The 24,769-nt window shown below is 43.7% G+C and overlaps 7 protein-coding genes across 9 annotated transcripts; 2 read left to right on the top strand and 5 right to left on the bottom strand.

The window, feature by feature from the left end:
* Positions 1-9,586: 9,586 nt before the first annotated feature.
* On the bottom strand, positions 9,587-10,689 carry LOC9630082 (ADP-ribosylation factor-related protein 1). The gene is made up of 6 exons (XM_002961888.2): positions 10,500-10,689; positions 10,271-10,411; positions 10,090-10,198; positions 9,950-10,011; positions 9,791-9,894; positions 9,587-9,728 (listed from the first exon to the last, which is right to left on the bottom strand). Exons 1-6 carry the CDS (start codon positions 10,590-10,592, stop codon positions 9,626-9,628), a joined length of 612 nt encoding a protein of 203 aa, XP_002961934.1. The 5' UTR covers positions 10,593-10,689; the 3' UTR covers positions 9,587-9,625.
* A 1-nt stretch (position 10,690) lies between these two features.
* Positions 10,691-11,764, top strand: LOC9630083 (succinate dehydrogenase subunit 6, mitochondrial). 2 transcript variants are annotated; one of them, XM_024685852.1, is made up of 4 exons: positions 10,691-10,885; positions 10,940-11,042; positions 11,102-11,259; positions 11,358-11,764. In XM_024685852.1, the coding sequence occupies exons 1-3, from the start codon at positions 10,760-10,762 to the stop codon at positions 11,245-11,247; spliced, it is 375 nt and encodes a 124-aa protein (XP_024541620.1). In that variant the 5' UTR covers positions 10,691-10,759; the 3' UTR covers positions 11,248-11,259; positions 11,358-11,764. The 2 variants fall into 2 exon arrangements, with proteins under 2 accessions (XP_024541620.1, XP_002961466.1); XM_002961420.2 differs by lacking the exon at positions 11,358-11,764 and having other exon boundaries at positions 11,102-11,349.
* On the bottom strand, positions 11,352-13,025 carry LOC9657210 (pentatricopeptide repeat-containing protein At2g35030, mitochondrial). The gene has a single exon (XM_002961889.2). The coding sequence runs from the start codon at positions 13,023-13,025 to the stop codon at positions 11,352-11,354; it is 1,674 nt and encodes a 557-aa protein (XP_002961935.2).
* Positions 13,026-16,355: 3,330 nt separating this feature from the next.
* Positions 16,356-18,249, bottom strand: LOC9630084 (ribonuclease P protein subunit p25-like protein). Its single transcript, XM_002961890.2, has 8 exons — positions 17,664-18,249; positions 17,522-17,602; positions 17,383-17,471; positions 17,235-17,309; positions 17,105-17,172; positions 16,987-17,046; positions 16,754-16,927; positions 16,356-16,699 (listed from the first exon to the last, which is right to left on the bottom strand). The coding sequence occupies exons 1-8, from the start codon at positions 17,784-17,786 to the stop codon at positions 16,614-16,616; spliced, it is 756 nt and encodes a 251-aa protein (XP_002961936.2). The 5' UTR covers positions 17,787-18,249; the 3' UTR covers positions 16,356-16,613.
* An 85-nt stretch (positions 18,250-18,334) lies between these two features.
* Positions 18,335-20,041, bottom strand: LOC9630085. The gene is made up of 3 exons (XM_024680020.1): positions 19,988-20,041; positions 18,922-19,848; positions 18,335-18,571 (listed from the first exon to the last, which is right to left on the bottom strand). Exons 1-3 carry the CDS (start codon positions 20,039-20,041, stop codon positions 18,479-18,481), a joined length of 1,074 nt encoding a protein of 357 aa, XP_024535788.1. The 3' UTR covers positions 18,335-18,478.
* A 198-nt stretch (positions 20,042-20,239) lies between these two features.
* Positions 20,240-22,865, bottom strand: LOC9630086 (putative tRNA pseudouridine synthase Pus10). Of its 2 annotated transcripts, none has more exons than XM_024678930.1 (15): positions 22,754-22,865; positions 22,416-22,699; positions 22,235-22,352; positions 22,067-22,187; positions 21,911-22,002; positions 21,795-21,866; positions 21,669-21,737; positions 21,538-21,618; positions 21,367-21,486; positions 21,234-21,308; positions 21,096-21,176; positions 20,969-21,042; positions 20,851-20,911; positions 20,738-20,793; positions 20,240-20,674 (listed from the first exon to the last, which is right to left on the bottom strand). In XM_024678930.1, exons 1-15 carry the CDS (start codon positions 22,823-22,825, stop codon positions 20,599-20,601), a joined length of 1,452 nt encoding a protein of 483 aa, XP_024534698.1. In that variant the 5' UTR covers positions 22,826-22,865; the 3' UTR covers positions 20,240-20,598. The 2 variants fall into 2 exon arrangements, with proteins under 2 accessions (XP_024534698.1, XP_024534694.1); XM_024678926.1 differs by having other exon boundaries at positions 21,911-22,011.
* A 312-nt stretch (positions 22,866-23,177) lies between these two features.
* LOC9630087 (pentatricopeptide repeat-containing protein At1g62670, mitochondrial) lies at positions 23,178-24,734 on the top strand. Its single transcript, XM_024678939.1, has 2 exons — positions 23,178-23,214; positions 23,279-24,734. The coding sequence occupies exon 2, from the start codon at positions 23,310-23,312 to the stop codon at positions 24,702-24,704; it is 1,395 nt and encodes a 464-aa protein (XP_024534707.1). The 5' UTR covers positions 23,178-23,214; positions 23,279-23,309; the 3' UTR covers positions 24,705-24,734.
* The last annotated feature ends 35 nt before the right edge of the window (positions 24,735-24,769 follow it).

Genomic DNA, 24,769 nt, shown 5'->3' on the forward strand with positions numbered 1-24,769 from the left:
ACTTAAATATAAATATGCTTTATGATTTAAATTAAAAAATGTGTTGAGAGTAGATATTGATGTGGCATATTAGTATACCCACTCATTAAGATACTTGAAAATGTGTTGCATTCATAATTTAAATTTTCAAGGACAATATTTTGTTGTCGATGAGAAATATAATTTCTAACAAAATAATAGATTATAAAATGGTCAGTCTTTATTATTAGAAATGAAGCTGCAAAGTTTATAATTTCAACACTAGAACGATGCATAATATAATTTAATGAATCTCTAATGATAGATCCTACATCAACACCACCTCCATTTTCTACACTACAAAGTTCTGTAATTGTTTCTAAAATAAAAATTCCATATCCAATATAAGTAGTACCTCTATCTGGATTTGTAATTAATAAAGGTCCATGTAAACTTTGACCATGTGGAAGTGCATCATTTGGTATAGAATTGATTGCATTTCGAATAACATTTATTAGAGTATGTGTTACTTCTTCACTAAGAACATCATAATCACCAACTTCATAACGAATACTTTGTGTTATAATTACCATTAATATTAATATTAATAAATTAAGAATATACAATATCAAATAATTTCTCATTATATTGAATTCTTCTAGAAATCTGTAGTTTTATAACTGCTAAACTTAATGAATAGTAAAATTTTAAAACTCATTGAGGAAGTTTTTTATTAGAAAATAATAATCACGTAGTGATTAATCTATAACCAAAACTTTTAACTTCTAAGATACTATAATTTTAAATTTTTTATCTTATTTTAATAATATTTAAATTATTATTTATAAGTGTTTCATATGTGGAAATGAAATATAAAAATATGCATATCAATAAGCCTAAAAAACCTTAACTTATATATAGAAGTGAATGGTCCAAATTAAATCCAATCCAATGGCTATCAAAATCCCACTATGCTAATATTAATATACAACATTATTGTTGTACACTTGGACTTTACATCATCCCCTCCTTTTAGGATGGAAGGCAATTAAAGTTCTCTAATTGACAGGTTAAAATTTAAAGAAATATTAGGAGGAGATACAGATGGATGTATAGGTGGTTCTAATTGTCCTAACCCCTTTATATGAAGTGCTTTAGTTGCTACACATGGATAATTTTTGGATGATTGTCTTATTGAACATCATGCCAAACTTTATAAATTTGTGGTCGAATTTACCACAACACTTGATACAATTCTTTCCATTGAGCAAGGAACCCCTTAAATAAACCATGTAATATAAGATTGAAAAAATAGATTAACACCAAGTTATCCACTTTTTACTTCGTAGGTGGATTATGATGGGAATTGTAATACCATTATTATCCCACTTATATGTGGCTTAATGTGAGACACAAATCCCTAAGCTCTAAAGTGGAGCCAAAAGTGTGCCACATGGCAATGGTCAATGCAAAAGTCCAATAAGTGTAACACATTTAGACCAAACTATCCTACCTAGAAAGTTGAGAGTAGGAGTGGAACTCTGAACGAAGTGCTTGAGGAATGAGTACGAAGCAATCGATGAATGAGTCTCTAGAAGGGGACAAAAGAGGTACTAACACATGGCAAGTGTCATGACACATGGAAGTGTCGGAACCAAGTCTAAGATGGAGTCCAAAAAGAATTCTGAGATGGAGTCTGAGAAGGAGTGGAGTCCAAGAAGTCCAAGATGGAGTTCGAGATGGAGATTGAGACTATAGGGGTTGGACTCCATTGGAACCAATTTGGCTAGGAAAGGCCAATGTGATCTAAGAAAGCTATATTTACATAGTGGGTGATGATATAACTATTGAAGAGTCCAAAACTAAAATGAACACAAACAAACAAATGGGGAGTCTTGGTGAATGTAGCGCATGTGGTTTTAACCTTTATCTTATAGTGATTTACCATAGGATAACACCACGAAGCGGAACCTAAACCCTCTTTATGCCACGTGACATATGCCACGTATCCAAAGGACCAAGGGCCACTGAACGAAGGAACAGTGCCAAACTCCCAAGCATGGAGCCAAGGAGTGATGGAACCGAACCACGGAGCAACTCCCAAACATATAACCCAAGGAGCGAAGGGACAGAAGCCTAGAGCGACTTGGAACAGTCCTAGAGCAACCAACATCCCAATGCCAGGACTAGCATGCAAAACGGAGCCAAATGGAGTTTGGCGCTATTTTGGCATACCGGTGGCTTAACGCAAGGATATAGGTACTGCACAAGCCAGAAGCAGAACAAGGACAGACACTCAAGCGGAAGCTAGACTATGCCTCAGGTTAGTCGGCCATACCTAACCTACCCACTATCCCTACTATACATTTGGAACCCCCCAAGACCCCTAAATCCCAGTTCCCCCCCCCCCCCCCCCCCCCTTCCCTTGAAGAACACACGCTTGGGCCTTCACCCCCAGCCTCCCTTAGTATCTGGAGTTAGTCTCTGGGACAAGCCTGAAACTTACTAAATATGGAATGACGCTAGATTGCGAAATTGGACACGGGACAAACACCATTGTGTTCAAGCCAATCTCTACATTCCATAGATATGCCAAATGAGCAAATCTGAACACTTTCCATAAATAGCATTCACCATCCAACAAAATTCAATAGTCAGTGTATCATCAAGGAAACTGAATGATGAAACTTAACTATCGAAGATGGCAGATAGTATGCCAAACAACTTACTAAAGATTGCAACTATATATCTACTTGTCTTTGCAATGCATCCCATGATTATCTGAAGCTGGATAATTAGAGTATTGTGTCTTCTCTTCCATCTTTTGATTCTAGCTCAAAACTATGGATCATGCTCAAACTATCATATTAAGACCCAAGAATCAAATCCCAGAGTTGCCCAATATGTTCAGCCCTGTATCCCCAAAGGAAGTTGAGTTAGTGTCTATTGTCTAAGAATCTGAGACTAAGGTATTTCAACTTTCACTCTTTGTAGTACTAAAATTATCAATGGAACATGAGGCAAAATTAATGTGTTGGATGAAGTGTGTGCTTATCTAACATCTCCTATGCAGCCAGCCATACATTTCTCTTGATTTCTAAAAGTATAGCATTAAGCATAGTATTTAAGAGTTATTATCAATGAGAATGTATGAGTTCATCCCCCAAGAGTCTCAAAGGGCTTTAGGGGCTTTTTGGCATAAGTCTGTTACTTCATGTATTTTGGAACAATTAGGCTATACCAATGTGTGCAATAAAGTGGAGAAACTATATTCTCATAGTTTGGTTAGGAGTCTCTGGGATTGGGAAGACAACTTTCACTATCATAATGTTGTTGCAAGCCATGAAGGTGAGGAAGGCAATAGCTTGTCAACTTGAAGGTAGTAACCTCTATCATAGGAACAAATGGTTGGAAAAGCCAACTTAAAAACTGATTGATTGTAGATAAGATTATCCAACTTCCAAACCAGGCAATTGGCTTATTTCTTTGGATAAATAATTCATAATGACACCATTTGCTGTTGTAATTTTTAAAAACTTTTTTGTCCTTTTATACTTCAGAAACCTAGACTCTATGAAATAACACCTAATAAGTGATTCAAGTACACACAAGACACTTCTAATAGAGAAGATCTCCATGTCCAACTCTATCTCATAGTATCCCTTCAACGATATCATCCCTCTCTTCCACTACATATTTCCTAGCATTTAAATGCCTTATAAATGTTTTATAATGAACTATCTTTCCATCATATTTCTTGCATTGGCGTGCAACAAACTTTTCTTACAGCTATTAAATAGTTCTATTATATTGGTTTTTTATATAAAATTTAAAAAAATTATAGAATCATTTTAAACAATATTTTTGTTAGTTTATAGAGATTTATTACTAGAAATTAAATGTAATATAATAAGAATAGAGTAATAGTTAAATTTTTGCAAGTGAGTATAACATTGAATCATACCTTATTTGTTTTTCTGCCATAATTGTATTCTAATTTACTATGGATGATTACTATAATTATCATCTAGCTTAGTTTTTCTAGGCATTTTTAAGCAGTATTATAATCTACCTATCCCTACTTTGCCACAACTATTGGCCACACTGTGGATGGTTACCATAGTTGTCATCTATCTTAGTTTTTCTATTTAGTTTTAAGAAATAATATAACCACTTAGCTCCAACTTAGCCACAACCATTATTATGTTTAATAAATTTATTAATAAATTTTATTTATAAAATAAATACCACTATAATACAAAAACCAAATAACAATCTAGTTTCTGAAACCAACTAAATTTCCTAGCATGCTAACCAATGTCAAAAAACTCATTAAAACAATGCTAAAAACCTCTAAAACACTAAAAACTACTAAACAAATCCCTATCAATTCTAGGCACCTTGTATATCTCTTTTAACTATAGCATACTATTGTAAATTTGTGGATTAGTTAGGGCTCTAATTATTTCTAGCTGGACTACAACACCATTTTGTGTGATCTGGAGCTTTATTATATTGTTGATGGCAAGCTGCCTTACAACACTCTAGAGTTGATCAAATGCAAAGCCTTTACAACCACCATAAAATTGACCAATTGACTTTGTTGGGGGGGAAGAATTGTTAGGTGCCAGCTTATAAGAGCTTACAGAAAAAGGATATATGGGCCAAATTATGCTATCAGTTTAAAACATTTTATATAACTCTACTTGATTTGGTTCATGTTGGCCTTTTTAAAGAAAGAAAGAACTTGACACTAGACATCATGAAGGAAAAGTAGAAAATATATAAGTGATATGGCAAGGTTTGTGATGGAGAAGCTGGAATTAACATGGATATCCTAATTGTTAAGAAGGTAGAATGCTGATTGCACCAGAGGATTAAAAGGATATCTAGTAGGTAAGTACATATTTACATCTTTATGTATTGTAAATATAGCCATAAGGAAGTTAATTGGAGACAATTAGTGGGGCATTTCAAAGCTTCAAGGGATTTGATGCCCACAAATTAAATGGTTGAAAGGGTTGCATAGTTTAACTCATTGGTTAGGGGTTATTGCAAATTCAAGGTGTCTGAACTCCACATTGACAAAAAAAGTTAAATAAAGAGTATATTTTTGAGTTTGGGGATATGTTTGAAGTGGCCATCTCCCACAAAACAAAATATTTTACATCTTAAGAAAACAATTGATACAATGACGATTATGGAGTGCCTATAACAAATGCTAGTGCTAGAGTTATACTTAATAATTATTTTTTGCAAGAAGCACCAGCATGCATTAGATTGTGCAGTGGTGGTGGTAATGATGAAGCATCTTGGCTTTGTTTGAAGTTTCACAAAGATTTACATTGCCACAATGTCTCAACTCTTGAAGCAAGATATCCTCAGCACAGCCATGCTGGCAGTGCTGGCTATGCTTTGCTTTCTAGCCATTGTAGGCGTACGATTGCGTCTTCTCCATCCACATCCACACCATTTGTGATCTCCCCATCTACCTCACACACGGCATCCTCCTCATTTAAAGTGGATCATAAAACTTCAATATCTCCTCCAAAGGGAGAGACATCTAGCCCTTTTAATTGACATAAGGCTACCTTAGACATTAGTGTTGTCTTGTAACTAGTGTACTTTCACCAATTGTTTTTTGTTTCTTTGTGCTCAAAACTTTATTCGAGATATTCTCTTAAAGGCCTTTAAGTCTTTTGCTAGCTACCATACATTTTTGAAATTCTTTTTATTTTTTCACTAGGAGTGTTTTTTACTGTTTGATAATATTAATTAAGTTTTTTAATTTAAGAATTAAAAATTAATTTGCTATGCTTTGTATTGCAGGAACACTTGGTTTAACTTTTTTTCTTTAAAATAATATATATTATTATAATATAGAATTTAATCTAAAAGTAAAGAGATTGATAGCACCACAAAAAGTTCTAGATAATTTTGTTTGACAAAAACAATATGAAAAAAATTGGAATACTATTACATTTTATACTTGGGTAGTGGCCACTAAGTGCTATTTAATTAAAAGATCCTTGAAAAGAAAGAAAATTTTAACTTAGCACAGTGGCATTTGGTAATCCTTGTTTGGTAATCTTTATCCAAAGAAAAGGAACTTCTACTAGCTTCTTATTGCTTTTGGGCATTTTGTGGGGTGTAATTAATCAATGGTGTTTAATAGAAAATATATTTTAATTTATAATGGTTGATAAGGAATCCCAATGGAAACATGATTGGCATAGCCTAAGCTAGAAGGCATACAATTCGAGTTCGTGCATCCAAATAATGATGGAAGTGTGGAAGCATTAGCAATGAGTTAAGATTAATCCTATATTTATAGATTATGAACGTATTTATATTATTTATTTAATAAACATAAAATTAATTTAAATGAATATCAACTTGTGAGATCCAAGTGTATGGCTATGATACTATATATTAATATTAGTATAATGGGATTTTGATAGCTATTGGATTAATTTCAATCCAGACCACTTGCTCTTGTATATAAGTTAGGATTTTTGGGTTAATTAATATATATCCCATTTTCATATTCCATGCACTCACATTAGTGGAGGTGAAGGGTAGCTTTAGTTATCCTTAAAGAGTGCTTGGATTTGGGATTTTGGTTTAGACCTAGCTTTTGCATTGCTTAGATCTTACTTTTTTCATAGCTTTTTCAATTTTTTCTTTTTTGCTTTTTCTTTTTTATTCATCTTCATGACAGAATAGCACCCTCCTCCTCCTTTGACTCTAGAGTAGCAATTGCTACAGTTGTTGATGTTATGCGGTTGTAGTTGAACAAACTCAATTGATAGTGGCATTCATAATGCATGGTACAATTCCTTTTACTCTTGTTGTCAATCCTCGTGTCTAATTAGAGTTCTTCTATGGGAATCCTGGGGATGATGTGTACCATTGGTTTGATTAAGTTATATCTTGCTTCCAAGTACTAATAAGTGCCAATGGTTGAGGAAAATATTACAAAGATTGATTTTTGTATACCATTTGGTTTATATAAGTTGTTGGTGATATTGTTTGATTTAAATAATGCTCTAATGACTTTCCAAAAAATGATGGACGAGATTCTTTGCAATATGCCAAAGATGATTGCTGATTCCATCGATGATGTCTTGATCCACTTAGAGGGAACATGAGAGGAACACATTTGTGATCTTCATAAAGTGTTAAATTGGCTATGGGAAGTTGGTTTAAAACTAAAGCAGTCAAAATGTGTGTTTGGGTCTAAGGACATTATTTATTTTGGGTATGTATTTCTTGTGAAGGTTTGCAAGTTGATATTGACAAACTTATGTCTATTCTTAAGTTCTTTACTCCAAAGTTTGTGGATGATATATAATACTCCTTAAACAAGGTGCAATATCTCAACTATTTAATTGATAATATTTTTTAATCTTACTGCACTATTGCGAACATTGTTGAAGTTGTTAACGTCATTTTTCATTTTGTCTATAGACTGTGAGTGGACATTTACAAATCTCAAATAGTTGTTAACAACTCCTCCAATTTTATAGTATTCTAACTATATTCAACCTTCCATTTTGCATATAGATGCTTCTAATATCAATCTTGGAGATGTGTTGATGCCTGAGTATGCATGGTCAATGCCATCCCATTGCATACATCAATCTTACATTACAACCAGCAAAGATGAACTATTCAATGACAGAGAATGAGTGTTTAGCAATAGTTCAAAAACTTTATGCATATTTATATGGTTCTTGAACATTACTAAAAGGTGATCATGCCGCTATTACTTTATTAGTGAAGCGGAAGAACTTAGTTGATCATATTATTTGGTAAATTTTGAAACTTTAAATATATGATTTCGATGTTATTTATTGTCCAAGGAGTTCTATGGCTAATGTTGATGCCCTTCCTTAAGCTTTTTTTCCTTCTTCACTCTTTTCTCATGTTTTTGATGAGTTTATTGTTTTAGCATCTATGAAGTTTTAGGACCAACATTCCATGCTATCGATTGTCACTATATTTTATGTTCAATGTTCATAAGGTGTAAAGCATGATTTACCTTCTCTTGACGAGGTTTATAAGGCTCAAAAGGTTGAGCTATGAATCCAAACGCTTTGCGATGGATTTGAAAATTTTGCATCACTTGTTCATGATTTGGCATTTATATTCTTAATATTGTTTTGAGAACCACCTTCTTTATTTTATGAGGACGGGTCCTGATGATTATTTATGGCTAATGGTGCCTTCGATCTTTATTCCACTCTTTCTTCACACCTACCATGATTCTAAATAGGCATATGAGACATCGTCGTATGACTGAAAAACTGTGTAGGTCTTTTATTGGCTAGAGATGAAATATAATGTTACCTAATATATGTGTAGTTGCATTTTGTGCCAAGCTCATGGTTGAATTCAATTGCAATTTCCCGTCCATTTAAGTTGGTGGTGTATGAAGCTTTTTCCATGGTCAACTATTGGCAATAAGTATATCATTATTGTTTTTAACTACTTGCCTTACTAAGTGGAAGTCAATACTCTTGCTAATGCATTTACAATTATTATTGGATACTTCCTCCTCAATTGAGTGATATTCTAGTATTCCTATTTGAAACAAACTCTTTTGGATAATAATCCTGCATTTATAGCTGAGGCATTTCATGTTTTAACATCTTGGCTGAGGATATGCCACACTTTCACAAATGTTTATCATCCACAATCAAACGGTTTGGTGAAATGGTTCATTTGGACTTTCAAAGGGATAATCATAAAGTACGTGAACTTTTAGCATTTGGATTAGGATGGTTATTTGTTGCCTCTTCAGTATGTGTATGTTATAAGGTTGTAGAGTTCTATTAATGCTTCACCATATAAACTCTTATATAGTCATGATCTAATACTGCTAACGAATTTGAGTTTACCTTTGCAATTGCCATAAAGTGTTAATGTTACATCTTGGGATTAATATTTGACAAACATTCTTCCACTAATCCGAGTAAAGTTTTGCCAAACACCTAAGCTGCATATAAATGGGACAACAATGGTGCTACAATTCACATCATTATCCATCTGCAGAGTATAAAGTGAATGACTTGGTGTTAATTTGTTTGTTTTCCTAGTCTTATAATATATGGTTTGTCTAAAGGGTTTATTGTTTAGTGCAAGGGACTATATCAAGTGTTGTGGCAAGTTAGACCACAAGTTTATGAGGCTTGGCATGATATTCAAAATGTTAATCCTCCATAAATTGTATCTGTGTAATAGTTGAAATATTTCGTATAAAGGGATCAAGAAAAATTGGCACCACCTACAAATCTACCAATGCCTCCTCTTGATGTTCCTCTAGATCTAGGCTTATTCATCAGAAAACTTTAAATATCTTCCATATTTCTAAGAAGAAGGGATAATGTAAGGTCCAAATGTATATTTACAATGCCATAAATTAATATTAATGTATTGGGATTTTGATAATTATTGCATTGGTTTTAAAGCATACACTATATTGATTAATATGCAAATTTCTATATTCTATTTCCATATTCTATACACTCACAAACTATTAAAATAGTGCCAAAATATTTAAACATATTCTAAATATATCCATTATCCCATATTGCACCCAAACTTGCCTCAAACTAACTCACAATTCTGATACGAATAACTTATTTTCAGATAAGAAAAATTTTTACACAACCACATTAATATCTGAGTGCTGCCTAAGCATCTCTGAACGCTTGCTTCGCTTCATCTCTTCAACAAGCCACATTACCCCGTCTCTGATGCCAGTCCTGAGACAGAGCTTTCGACGTGATAAAAGAAAACAAATCATGCAAAGAGATCAAAGGTGTACCCGTCATAAGCGGAGATTTCTTTCACAAACGAAGGTCTCTCGTCGATTTCTTTCAAGTCCAAGAATGTGGTGAGTTCGTCCGCTGTTACAGCTCCTTGTACGTCCTGGAAAGCAGGATGAACTTAGAAGAAAATCGAACAAAAGTATGTAGGCACTTGCCTGTTTGTTGGCAAAAATGAGCAATGGTGCGTCTTGCAAATCCTTGTGCCTCAGAGCTTTCTCTACAACATAACGAAAGAAAAATCCTTCTAAGAAAGAAAGAATGGAAAGGGAACGAAGAAAGCTTATATATAACGTACCAAGAGCAGACTTTGCGTCGTCAAATCGAGCATGGTTTGCAGCATCCACGACGAAAACAATCGCATGAGCTTCTTCGAAATATTTCTCCCAGATCGTGCGCAAGCCTAGCTGCATTTCACACGAAAAATCACATCCAAGCAGATAACCAGAGCAAAAACCAAAGTTCTTCGCGAGACCGACCTGTCCTCCTAGATCCCAAAAAATAAGCTTCGACTTGTAAGCTTCCACACGGCCGATATTGAGGCCGACAGTAGGGACGATTCGATCCGGCGGGAGGCCCTCGAAATCCGAGTAGATAGTCTTAAGCTTCTCCAGCAATGTCTAGATCGTGAAAGAAGCAAAGAATTCAGCTCAGATTCGAGATCGCGAGCACGACAAGTGAAAGAATCAGGGTTCTAGGAGAGCTTACAGTCTTCCCCGCCTTGTCAATGCCGAGGATCAAAACGTGGAACTCCGCCTTGCTGAAGAGATACTTCCACAATCCATACAAGAGCGAGAACATCCTCTCTCGCGCCTCGATCGATCGATCGTTTCGCGGAGCTCCCAACCTAAGCCATGGCTACCGTATAAGAAATGCTAGATTTTGCGCCCACGGGGCCCAAATTTGCCCTAAACTTTGCCCTAGAAGTAAAAAAAAAGCGACATTAGGGTTCTTGAGAGGGAGAGAGAATGGATGTGCTCAAGGATCCCTTCCGCGATCTCAAGGAAGTGCTGCTCAGGGCGAAATCACTGCCGCCATACACCAAGAAGGATGTGGATACGTTCATCGCCTCGGATCCAGTCTACGGGCCTCAGGTAAGATTTTTCGATCGAAATGCCACCGATTCTACCCCGATCGATCCTCCGCAGCTCCGAAAGATGAATGACGCGAAGCTATTCTGCTACGCCGGCACTGCCGGAGGCGCTGTTGGAACTGGATTCATGTCTCACGCGCTCGGCAAGCAACCACGAAGTAAAGTTATCCTTCGATGGAAAAATTGATTCATTGGTGTTCTATCTTTTCCTCCGCAGTCACTGCAATGGCGATTCTTGGAGGGGGATTCGTCGGCATGGCGCTGGGAGGCGAGCTAGCAAACTTCGCGCTGGGTCTTTACAAATTCAAGCGAACGGAGCCAAAGAAGAAGTTCCTCGATTGGTGGGAGAAGCAAAACCGATGAGAGGCATCGGAGGTATGAAGCTAGTTCTCTCGATCGAACTTGCTTTCTCTTTTCTTTTCTTCTCTTACGTCGAATAATGCTGGACATACTTTTCTTGTCTTTGATCACAGCTCCAATAAGTTTCTTCGCGTACTTTGTAGGATCTCGCGAGTTAGAACATAAGGTGCGCCATTGCTCTCGTCCAGCTCGATCATTTCGCTCTCGTGGACAGTGCTGCCACTGCTGGGACCTCGGATCAGACAGGTGAAATCCTGGATCTTTGGAACAAAAGGCATGGTCTGGACGAGTTCTTTGGCTTCGACAAAGTGTCCAGCTCTAGACAGAAGATCAACCATGCAGCTAAAGTGTTCCTTGCGAACATCAAAGCCGTGATCCAGTCTCATCGATCGAAAGTAGCTCAAGCCTCGATCGACGTCGCCGGCATGGCTACAACCGAGAAGAACACACAGGAAGGAAGCTCCGGTCGGCTGGAAGCCATGGAGTAGCATCGCCCAGTAAAGCTCCAGCGTCTTTTCGATATGCCCTCTTTGAGCATACATCACAGGCACTGCGTTCCACGAGCTGGAATCCCTCTCGGGCATTGTGGCGAATATCCGCCCAGCGTCTTGGAGGTCGCCCGTGTGAGCGAGGACGGTGTTCCACGTCACCACGTCCACATCAGGCATTGGCGCTATCGTGGCAAACTGGTTCAGCTGCCCCGCGTGCGCGAATGTCGCCAGCATGGCGTTCCACGTCACAGTGCTCGCGACGGGCATGCCACGGAACAGGCACTGGGCGGTATCCAGGTGGCCGTTCCGTCCATACGCCGCCAGCATGGCGGTCCACGTCACGACGTTGGCGGCAGGGATGGAACCGAAGACGTGCCTCGCGTCTTCCAGCAGCCCGTTGCGCGCGAATGCCGCGAGCATTGCCGTGCACGAAACCACGTCCCATTCCGGCATGGAATCGAAGATTCGTCGTGCGGCGTCGATGGATCCGCGCTGCGCGAGCGCCGCGATGATCAGATTGCACGCCGCGAGGTCCCGCTGGGGCATGGAATCGAACAGGGCTTTCGCCGCGCCCAAATCCCCGGCCGCGGCAAATGCCGAGATTAGGGCTGTCCACGTCACGGGGTCCCTGGCCGGCATGGACTCGAACATACACGTGGCTGCCTCCAAGTGGCCGGCAGTGACGTGGGCACACAGCATGGCGTTCCATGTCACGATGCTCGCGCACGGCAGGGAATCAAACAGTGCCTTGGCGGAATCAAAATCGCCGTTACGCGAGAAGGCCGTCAAGACGGCGTTGGCGGCGACGAGGTCGTGCTCATCCATGTCGCGGAAAAGGCTAAGGCACTCTTTCACATTCCCGCGCCGGCCGTGGGCGGCGATGGCGCTCGTCAGCGACGATCGGCTCCACTCCGGCATGGAATGGAAGAGCTCCAGCAGAAAATCGAGGTGCCCCACCCGGGCATACGCATCCAGCAGCGAATTCATGGCGATCACGTCCCAGCACGGCATCGCGGCGAAGATGGCTCGCGATTCCTCTAGATCGCCGGCGGTGGCGTAGGCGCGCAACATTGTGGTCCAGGACACAATGTCCCTGTCGCCCATGCGATCAAACAGTGCCTTGGCGTCGCGCGAATGCCCTAGCCGGGCGAATGCCGCGAGAATCAAGTTCCCGCAGTACGGCTCGCGCTCCGCCGGCGATCGCGACGCCTCGCAATAGATCCTTGCGGCGCGATCCAGCTCCCCGCGATCGATACACGATTGGATGAGTGGGGCTGCGCTGCCGGGCATTCCCTTCCACAAGAACAAGAACTCAACCAGAGCCGTCGGATTTGCCGAGATCTACGGTGGATAAGTACTGCCAAGAAAAGCCGTTGGATTGATTAAAATCTAGGGTCAAGATTGCCTAAGAACAAAAACTTAGTTACTAGGAGCTCTATCGTACGGCTATCCCGTACGGAACGTGAATCCTGGCCATCCGATTTGCGCACGCTCCAATCAGTTCTTGCAAGAGATGGGCGTCTTGCTGTGGCAATTTCTTCTTCTTCGCCTCCTCTCCACACGATTCCAGAGAGGAATTGGAATGTGGCTGGTGCGCTGCCACCAGTGGAGGTGCTGGCGCTGGCTCTGGATCGACAATGGCTCTGGGAATCGCTGGAGAAATCGCGGCGGGAGCGATCGATTTGGGTGCCAGAGGAGAAAGAGGGGCGATTGGTTTGATGGCGGGAGGAGCCGCGGGGGCGATAGCAAGAGGAGATTTCTCGACGATTGGTGCCGGTGGCAAGGCCGCGCATGAAATCGCCGGTGCAACCACACTGATTTCCTCCTTGCGCTCGGCGGTTTTCGCGATTTTCTCCTCGGATTTGGGGCGGACGATCTGGAGCACGAGACGCCCCTGCTCCCGGATTTTGTGAACGAAGACGATCTGATCGCTGGGAATTTTCACCTCCTGGAGGACGAACCTCCCATTGCTGCGCACCGCCTGGAGCCGGACGCCCCGCACCATCTCATCCGGGCAGCAATCGTTCTTCGTGTTGACGAACTGGACAGCCATCGGCATCGGCGGGGGGAATTTCCTGTCCCGCGGGCTGCTGATCGGCACGCGCCGGGAGGAATCGACGCAGGAGTCGAGCGAGCGAATCAATTCCATCGCTGGAGGATGAGATAAGAGAGTAGAGAGGTCGATCGATCGACCGCAAAGCGTGTGAAGGAACAGAGAAGCGCGCTTCTACTGGAATGGGAGGAGGAAAAAAATATGGTGATGCTGTGGATGAAAAGGGGAGGGGGGGTTTCTTTATATACAGGTTTCTCTGCCGTTAATCTAAGCCCATCTGGGGTTAGGTTAAGCTAAGCTAAAGTAACGAACGCCCGCCAAGTTATTTTAAAAAAATTTGTGCATTTCGCGTTGAGGCTGTGCGACGTGAAGTCATATCTCTAACGCCCCATCTTATCCACAACGGTTTCGTGGTTAGAATTTTCACCCGCGAAGTGAAAAATATGGGATTTAACCGCAGAATTTTGTGGAATTTACATGAATTAAACATTCTTAAACGAGGGTACCGGATGTCACGACACAGTGATGGATGCCGCGGAATATCCACTACATGAACGGGACATGTTGTAGAATCCATGCCTTGGATTCAAAAAAACCTCGAAACCCAAAGTTGTGCTCCCCATTTTCTTAAAGGCAAACAGGATCTTTGAGCCCTTTCTTTTCTGTATTTAATTCAAATATTTAAATTGGGGTTTTTTGAGAAAACATGTCCTCTCGACGTGTCGCTGTTTTGTCCCCGGGAAATCGGATCGTCGCATTCATCAGGTTTTTGCGCACTCGCCGGAATTTGACTCGCATAAAAATCTCAAGATCCGACCCTCCACTCAAGAGTGCAGCGGCAGATTCCAGATTTGGAGCTTCTCTACAGTTTATACGATGCTAAAGTTCCAATTGTAAGGCCCTCCCCCACTACCAAAGGTGTGTGTTCTGCAAACATACCTATAGTTTTGCCCCGGGGCGGGGCGATACCTTTGGTGCTTTTTCTCCCTTTCCAGTGCAGTATTGTCTGATGTGAGACCTGCATTCTTTTTTTTTCCTGCATATCATATTTGTATCTATTATTATATCAACATTTATATTGTATTCTTTTCCAGCAACTAGAACTGCATCCATCTGGGTGTTCCCAATTCCTGTGCAAATGTTTTTGGGGCGGAGCTTTAGCATATTCAGAACAACTGGATGCTGCTTCATGCTTCAAAGTGGGCTTGTAAAGAGCCAATTGTCTTCCCCGACTGTGCTGTAGCATCATCATCATCATTGTTCCTATTATTATTATTGTTCAACTATTATTATAATTATTATAATAATTGATTTGTCTTGCAAAGAAGATGCTTTACTTTGCAAAGATGCCCCCATGCCCCGGGGCCCCCCCAACAACAAAGGAGGCCTGGCTAGTGGCTCTCAAGAACTGTTCCCCGCCTCCGCCAGCTTTTCCAGTGGCACCGCCCTAATCCACGTCGGAAGAAGATTGGGATTTCTCTGTCGGCCACACTGCCCACGATCGAAGACAGAATGCGTTGTGGAGTGCATCAAAACTTGTGGCAGGCCCGGTTGAGAAAGCCAACATTTGGTCCTCTCTGTGCAAGCTTTATCCCAATTTCACACCATCAAACCACTAACATGGCAACTATACATGTGACACACCATGTGTGCCGTTTCTTACAAATATCCACCCAAAAAATTGCACAAAGATTTTATACATGTACAAAATCTGTACTTGATTAGATTAATTTATATTTGCATCTACAGTGTTCTAGATCTTTCAGCAAGTAATACTAAAATACCTGAGATTTTTACGTACCTATAGTTGGTTGACCTCGGTCTTGGCATGTTTGAGGTTTGGTTCATTCCACCACCCATGTTTCCATCTCATGTGGCGTTAACTTCACGCATCTAACATGGGAATGAAATGGATGAATGCGAGGGTTACATTGCAGAGCTCTTTTGGAACGATTCAAGTTATAGGCGCAAAAGCAGTGGGATTTCTTTCTGTCTTTTCCCTCTTGTGGATCCAATCCAACCAGCAAAACTATAATACCGACCGGATCACGGACTCTGGCCTGCTTAGGAAACTGTGATGTGTGTCGTGGAGAGAAGAATATATTAGGAAATTCCACTTTTCTTGCTGTTGGAGACAAGCACCATTGAAACTCGATCACATGAGTCGTCAGTGTCAGAGAAAACTTGAGTCTGAGAAGCGTGAACATGGTTCAAAGATCCCTTTTTTTGGCACAGAGCCTCTTTGAAAGTGACATTTTAGATGCCGCAAGTTAGTTGCGACAAAACAAAGGCAGGCCATGGGAGAGGAGAAAAGATGCCCTTTTGAGTTGGGAGGAGCTGGCCTGCAAAGAGACCCAATAGTTTTCTTGTTTCCTTTCTTCTGTTGCTTTGACAAATGGAAGCGTTGATCCATCACCCATCAGTAGTAGTCATCTTTTGGCGTTTTTTTTCTATTCCTTTGACAAATGCGGTGATCCATGAAGTAGTCAACCCCGCCTTCTTGATGCTTCTAAGTTCTTTTTCAATGTTGGGGAGAAGATTCGATGGTTTCTATGTTGTGGCGAATATTCGAGTATAAAATATACCTTTGTTTGTGGTTCCAGACAAAAGCACACACGCATATAAGGAACAGTAGATTCTCTCCCACTCTCTCTCTCTCATGAGCAGCCAAAAACAAAACCAAGACGAACGAAAACACGAGCATTCTCCCAAGAGAGTTGCGACGATCGAATCGCCAAAAACTCTCACGAAAATCCAACTCTCTCCCTTTTCTTTTTCACTTCTCTCGCTCTCCCCTCGGTCAACCACAGCTATGGACATACCAGCTATTCCACCGGGGCTTCCTCTCCAGCTTGAGCATCACCGCGGCCGCCACCTCTTCCCCGACCCCTCACTTTCATCTGACCACGGCCTGCCAAAGAAGAAAAGAGTGATGACTTTCCTTAGCTTCGAAACACTCTTCTACCTCTTCCACGGGGAGCTTCAGAGTTTTCTTCGTAGCCAGCAGCACCGTCTGAGACGTAGTCGGTCCCGCGGCCACGGCCCCGGCCACGTCCTCGGCCCCAACCTCTTCCACGGCCGCGTCCTCGAGCTTCACCGGCGGGATACTCAGCAGCTGGTGCTACACCATTCCCAGATTCTAAGCAAAAAAAAAGAAAAGAACTTTGATCTCATAATCGTGACTAATCTCATTCATACCTCTTCCTCGGCCTCCCCGTCCACGACCACGGCCACGGCCCCTTCCACGCGGTGGTGCGTCTATACAATGCAGGAGAAAGATCAATATATAGACAGCAAGAAAAGTCCAGCATCATACCTGCGGCCTCAACATAGTCGAAATCTATGTTTGGTTTCACTTGATCCGGGGAGAGTGGAGGCTGATACCTGCGATTTAAAAAATTGTAATGCTTACAGCCAATGTTACAGGGATAAGGTGGTTCTCATACCCGATGTTGGCAGTATCCAGCTCCTTCGTAGAAAGCGTGATGGTGATCATTGAAACGTGCCGAGTGGTTTCTAGCCTGCAAAAGAGAGAATAAGAACTTTTCAGACTTCGCAAAAAAAAGTAGCATGGAAAAGCTGCGCTACACTTACGTTGTCAGGCCCTCTTCAAGTGGCTCCCAAACATCCGTGATATCAGTGGAGCCGACGAAAGTGATCTGATGCAGACCGGCAATCCTTCGCTGGAAATGGAATATATATTACAAAAAGAACACAGGATAATACTACAAACCTTGATGATCTCGGCGATGTTAACGGTCTTGTTGATAGCACGACCCATGGCCTTCAAGACGATTTCAGAGGCTCCCTTGTCCTGTAAAGAATGGAGCACAACCATGAAAAGGAATATAAAGAATAAAAAGAGAGATCTATACCTGGAGAAGGTTGGTCGCGTAAGTGATGTAGTTCCTCATCTTTCCCTGGGTGGTAATGCGAATCTCATTCTCGCTAATTGGAGTCTCGGGACGAGGTTTTTCCACTCGCTGGTAGCGATCCATATCTAAAAGGCGGGAGACTTACGGAAAAAAAAAAAAAGAAAGGACGAAAAAACAAAGAAAAACGAATGCCAAAATGCGGAAAAAGAATCAAAAGAATCGTAGCCGCTGTAACTTTTTTTCTTCACTCAACCGAAAAAAAAAAACGGGGCAATGTAGGATAAAGGAACACAAAACGGTGGGAAAAAAAGAGGAGAAAAAAAAAAGAAGAACGCGAGCTGGGGAAAGTGGCACTCGAATGAAAAGCGTGGAACACACAGGCCACGGATTGACAAACCCTAAAACGCCCAAATCGCAGCGGAGGAATGCCCTGGCTGCGCTACGCTCTTTCCAACCTTGCCTTTTCGTCGCGCGCGCTTCGTCCGCCCCGTGCTAATTGCGGCTTTCGTGACGGTGCGAAGGGAGATCTTTTCCCAGCCCTCTCTCTCCTGCTCGCCCTAAAACGTACGGACGATTTAACTCAACGCCGGTACGGCTAGATCATGGCGTCGCGTTGGTCACACCTGGATGGCTGGATTCTTTGCACGAAATCGTGCCACGTAGCCCGCTCGTTCTATGTCTCTTTCTTAATTCTCCATTTATATGTAATACGAACGAACGAAGCCAACAATGCGATGCGCGGAGGAAGAAGAAATCTCTTCTCTCTTCTTTGTTTCTCTTTAAAGTCTTTTTTGATCGCCTCGGTCGACTCAAGTTCAAACCGCGCTCGCTTTGATCACTGGCACTCTCCTCCGACCCGAGACCGTCTCCTTCAATCGAGCAATCTGGAAGAGAAGCTGGCTGATTTTCTGGAAGCCAAAAAGTGCGTGTGTTAACATTGGATCTTCTCGGGCAAAAGTGATCCATCACAGGCAAGGAATCAGCAAGCTAACAAAGAAAGTGAAAACACTGAAGCTTCCAGCGCAAAAAGAGAAAATGCGATGCTCGTTGCTAAGAAAAGGAAAAGCAAAGTGCTCCCGTAAGATCCCAAACGATCATTGAATCGGAAAAGCAAAGCGCATGCTCGATTCTCGGTGCTCATGCGAAAAACGAAACCAATGATACCAGCCCAAGACCAAGAACTATGCAAAGCAAACCCAGGAATCAAGGAAAGGAGCTTCTAGAAACACAAAAGATCCAAAGTTTTGAGTGGAAGTACCTCGTCCTTGTAGCAAAGCTGCAAGCGCATCTGGTGGTTTTGCCAGCGCTCGTGCTGCCATCGTTGCCCAATGATCACGAGTCCCACCAGCGCCGCAGCAATCGTGAGAGACCACAGCGTACTCGCCCTCCGGATATAACTCGCAATCGTCTTCTTCCAGCTTCCTCCTATCCTCCCATCCTCTTCTTCTCCAATTCCAAAACCACCACCCTCCTCCTCGCCAATCGCCTCGCCCTCCTCCTGTTCTTCCGGTCTCAACACATTCCCGTGAAGATCCGATGGAACCAAAGCGCTAAATCCCGACTCCGACACAATCTCGCGATGCAAACTCGCCAGTGATGATGCCTCCTCTCCTGTCCCTATCTGGAGGTCTCCTCCCTCGGCAATCCCACCCTCCCTCTTCTCGGATTCCAGGACGGAAGAGATGAGCGTCGATAGCAAATCCAAATCGTGCTGCTGCTGCTGCTGCCTGTGATGCTGCTCCTGCTGCCCGGATCCCTGCCGTTCATCAATCACCCGTGACGGCTCAATCCAATCCTTCACCGAGGAGGACGGCGGTTCCCTACCTCGTGAAGATTCTTCCTCCTCCACTGCCTTGGATTCTTGCGCGCATGCTTGCGCCGCCGGCGGGAGAAGGAAGTGCTGGGGAAGAACAGTGATGCCGGCCTCATGCATCTGGACGTCGCAATTCGAGTCGGATAATCCGGAGTCGGGATCCGATGCCACGACCTCCCAGCTTCGGCTGCCACACACGCTCTCCTCCTCCTCGCTGTCGCTGTTACGGCCGGGATCCATAGCCGGCTCCTTCGAATTCCAAGAAACCCTGGATTTCGCGAGCCAGAGAAGAGCGAAGTTTTCACCGATTTCTCGCGCTGCGCCTGGAAAAAGAACGCGGAAATTCTTACCTAGCAGTGGCAGCGCCTCGCCCTAAGCGATCGATCCTCCGCTTTTCGCTCTGGAATCCATGCGCATTGCTCGAGACGGTAGAACTAAGAGCCAAAGGGCAAACAAGGCATTAACCAGTAATCCCAAATAATCAACACGTGGCGGAGCGCGAGTGGTGCACGTCCGGCGATGCCCGTGGACCGAAGGACGCGATGCATATGGCAAGCGTGCCCATCTGGGATGGAACCACGTGTCTAGTCTTGCTCCGCTGGATCTCAGATCTTTATACTTGACGGTATAGATTCCCTGGCGAATGGACCAAGATTGATGTAAAAGAAAACATCTATTCGTTAACGGTAATTTTCAACGAGGCATTGATTTCTTACTTTGGCTGCAAGTTAGCACAGTATAATTTTTTTAACCGAGGCATTGCTTGGTTGCAAATTAGCATAGTATAATTTAAATCTCTCTGCAAGTTAACATAGTATGATTTTAATCTCTCTCTCTCTCTCTCTCTCTCTCTAGAAGCTTATGTGGCATGTTGATATTTTCTAACAAACGCTCGCTATCACTTCCTTAGAATCGTTACATATCGTCATAACTTTTAGTGCTTTTGCAACTTGGAAGGAGAATGAACCAGAGCAACTTGGAGGCCAGCCCCCTAGAATTTATGGTGTTCCTTTTGAGTTCATGTGCTAGCTTACAGGATTTCCAGGAATGCCTGCAAAGAAAAGCTTCCAAAAGGGGTGAATATGTTCTTCACAGATTTGGATGCCGTCCTACCGTTGTTCATCACAAGAAATCCATTTTCACATTTGTCACGTCCAAGCACAGAATTTCGGCATCGCAATCTAGAAGCGATCCAACACTGAAGAAAGTTTGTGGTTAGTTTCACCAACAAAAGTTTTTCTGTTTTTTTTGTTCTTCTTACTTCGGATACGTTCGTCCTAGATCTCCGTGAACAAACTCCTTAACGTATGTTCCAGCCTAGAAAGCTGAGATAGTTAGCGTTGTAAACGCAAAGAACCAACTTTGAGTCTGCACCTGAGTACAAAGATGTAGAAGGAAATAGCATGAGCTATCGTGTAGTGCTTCACACCGCATCCTAATACACCAGAAATTCTCTTGTTATCTAGCAATGAAAAGTAAGGAAAGTACTCACCAGTGAATGATTCGCGGACGAACAAGCGGGCTGCGTCTGTGCAGAACTCGTACCGGTGTTTTTTGCTGAATCTCCTGTATTTTAAAAACATTAGATGCACACCAAACAACTTGAGAACATCACAAACCAGCTCTTTCGAGTTGGAAAGGGTTGTAAAGTCAGCCTCTGTGACAGGCCGAGACAACCACACCACTGCCGTGTATTCTTTCTGTAAAACATGTTCATTCAGCACTATTGTCTGGCAAGAATAAAAAAGAAAGCCAACCTGCTTGTCCGCCTCACCTTGTCGCATGACCGTCCAAACTTCATTGCCAGCTTCTTTAAGACCTTTTACTTTCACCTGTTCTGCGCAGCCAACACTGGTTAGACGAGAGGCAAGTTGACAACAAAAGCTATACCCATCCATCTTTGTTGGAATTTATGGCATGCTCAAGCTTGAGAAGTTCCTCCTGCTTTGAACATGTGCGTGCATTCAGAATTTCCAAAAGAAATGGTCGCCCACTGCCGAGCATTCGGACCTGACACAGAGCAGAATGAGCAAACCAAAAGCATGAAACAGGTTTCTTTACGTCGATGTCCTCCCTTCCGGCCGCATGGAATTTGTAGCTATCGGCCTTAAAGTGAGGGAAGATCACATCGCCTATAATCTCCTGCACCAAGTCGAGGATCAAAACGCTTCTTAACATATGCATGCACTTGCCTGTACAGAACCGTCCCCTATCCTGTCTTCCTGAATTGTCCAAGGGCTCTGGCTGATGCTCCGCGAATACTGTTCAACCAAGATATTAAAATGCAGCTTAGTTTTATTCAACCAACAATCAAAAACCTTTAGATATCTCCCAACAACAAAAATAGCGTCCTTCCGGCAGCTCGAAACCAGCTCGCATGGCGTATCTGACTGCGATTCCACCGGTAAGTTTTTGTACAATGTAAGAAACTTACTTGTGGAGGAGGGCAGGGATAATGCCGAGCAAAAGCGTCGGATGATATAGACGCTAGCGAGCGCTGGACGGCTGCAATAGACTCCCCGGCTTCTACAGGACCTTGCGAGAAGACACATCCATCAGATACCAGTAGCCACAGAAAGAGTAACGTTACCCCGCTTTCGTTTAGAATCGCCACCGGACAGATCAGAAAGAAACTGAATCTCCGAGCTTGAGTTCGCATGCTTAAACACTAGAGAGATGTGGAAGTTCGAGTTTTTATCCATGACCTTTCCCTGAATTCACCATGAAAACATACCATGCCAAGGAAAGAGTTCTTTACCAATGCAGCTTCGATTTGTGGGCCAAAAGTCCACTTGACAGCTTCCTTGAGTGAAACTATACATTCGTTTGGATCTTCAGCCTTGAAGTCTTCTGGATGTTCTTTTCTCAAGTAGCACCTGAGAAAAGAAAAGTCACAAATTCACAAATGCCCCGATCCGAAGAAATAAGGAGTAGCGTACCAAAGAGAACGCTCACGTACTAAAGTTGCTGAAGGCACAGTGACCTCCAAAGAAAAATCGCAAAACTCGTGCCCTTCCTTTTGGATCGCCTCAAGAACAGCCAATCCAACGCCAGCGCTTTGCAAGATCCCCTGGCAAACAGTACAACACGAAGCACTCGATCGATCGCTCTCCAATCCATCGCCATTTCCAATCTCTGCGAGAATAGTGGGGGGAGCGGGCACCGATTGCGAATACACACGGCCGCGCACGCTCAGGAACCTCATCGCGCACAAGGAGCACGCCTACGAGACAAGTATTTCGATCGATCTGGCCGCAAGAGAAAGAAATCGCTTTACCCCAGCGCGCAAGAGATCCCGCAGTGGCGCTGGAGGGAGCGCCAGCAGCGCCTCCCGAAACAAAGCCTCCATCGCCCCAAAACCCTGAATTAGGGTTCTTGGGAAAGAGCAAGATACTTATTTCACAACAGTTAAATTTCTCTTAAAATAAAGGAGCTCAAGAACCCTAAACCCAAAACCCTAGGAACGATGGTAAATGCGAGGTTTTCGTCGCGGCCTCCATCGTCGCTCGCTCTACCATCGATCGCTCCATCTCCCGCCATCGCCCGACGCCGCACACGCGCAGCTCCTCGCGCTCCACGAATCCGGCGATGCCAATGCGGCCGCGCGCTTCCTCCGTGAGAAGACCGCCGCCGGATCGATCTTCCCGGGCTTCCTCTCCAGCGTCGTCATCGATCGAGCTTGCAAGTCCGGGGATCTGCGCGGCGCTCTGCTCATCCTGGCCGCTATGCTCCACTCAGGTACTCCACCTCCAAACCAGCACGCATTTGCATCGCTCATCGACGCCTTGTCCAAATCCAATAGACTCGGCGACGCCGCCAGAGCTCTGGAGCTCATGTGTGACGCTGGAATCCACCCCGACGTGGTCACCTTCACGGCATTGATCCGGGGGTTCTGCAAGAACAGGATGGTGGAGCGCGCCTGGGAGATCTTCCAAGAGATGATCAAAAGCAATCGTTGCCAACCGGATTGCTTCCTCTACGGTGTTCTCATCGATGGCTACTGCAAGGAGCTCAGGATGGATCGAGCTCTGGAGCTTCTCCGCGAGATGAGAGTGGAGCGGAGGATCCAACCCGACGTGGTGATCTACAACTCGATCGTCGACGGCCTCTGCCGATCAAACCGGTTCCTGGAAGCGTGGAAGTTCCTGGACGAGACGATGGTTCGCCAGGGATGCTCGCCGACGGTCGTCACGTACACGAGCTTGATCCGGGGTGCTTGCAAGGCCAAGAAGATGAAGCTCGCGATGACAATCTGGAACGCCATGCTCGAACGAAAGATCCAGCCCACCATCGTCTCCTACAGTGTGATCATCGATGGACTCTCCAAGGCCGGGAGAGTTTACGACGCGTACCGGGTGGTCCGCGAGATGGAAACGCTCGGCTGCGAGCTCAACGTCGTGATCTACACCACTCTCATCGATGGCCTCTGCAAATCCGGCTTCCTGGACGACGCCTACGCGCTCTACCGGATCATGAAGCGATCCGGCGCGTTTCCAAACCAGCGAACTTACGCCACCCTGATCGACACCTTCTGCCGGAACGATCGAACCGAGACGGCGCTGGGGCTGTTCGATCACATCCGCGACTACTGCCCGCTCGACGTTGCCATGTACACCGCGGTGGTGAGCGGCCTGTGCCGCGAGCGAAGGCTGGACGACGCTCGCGCGCTCTTCCGGGAGATGCGTCTCGCGGGAGTTTCAGCCGACACTCACGCCTACAATGTGCTGCTCCACGGCGCGTTTCGATCCGGGAGGTCCGAGGAGGCTTTCCGGATCTTGGAGGAACTGGGCGATGATCCTGGCTGCGTCGCCAACTTGCTGACTTACAACACGGTGATCGCTGGCTGCTGCCTCGAGTCCGGGATGGTGCTGTTCTACGAGATGCGGCAGCGCGGGATCGCGCCAGACTTCGCCACCTACAGCGCTCTCATCGATCGGCTGCTCGGCAGTGGAGAGATCCGCAGGGCGTTTGATCTGTGCGAGGAGATGCTGGCGAGTGGATTGAGCCCGCCGTCGGGAGTTCTCGGGAGAGTGGTGGCGAGGCTGTGCTGGTCGCGCAGGGGAGATTTGGCCGCCAAGTTGATAGAGATGGCGATGGCGGTGGATGACACTGCTTCGTTCTCGCTGCCTTGGGACGATGAAGATGGAGCTGCGCAAGATGAAGATAGCCAAAGAGAAGAGCTTGGATCAATCAAAGATGGAGCTATGCAAGAAGAGCCAGTCCCCTGAAACAAAAAAAAAAAAAAAAAAACCTCATGTAAACATTTTTGTAGGAAAAAGAAATTCTAAATTGT

This window comes from Selaginella moellendorffii, unplaced genomic scaffold, assembly GCF_000143415.4.
Source record: "Selaginella moellendorffii unplaced genomic scaffold, v1.0 SELMOscaffold_1, whole genome shotgun sequence".
Taxonomy (NCBI): Eukaryota; Viridiplantae; Streptophyta; class Lycopodiopsida; order Selaginellales; family Selaginellaceae; genus Selaginella; species Selaginella moellendorffii.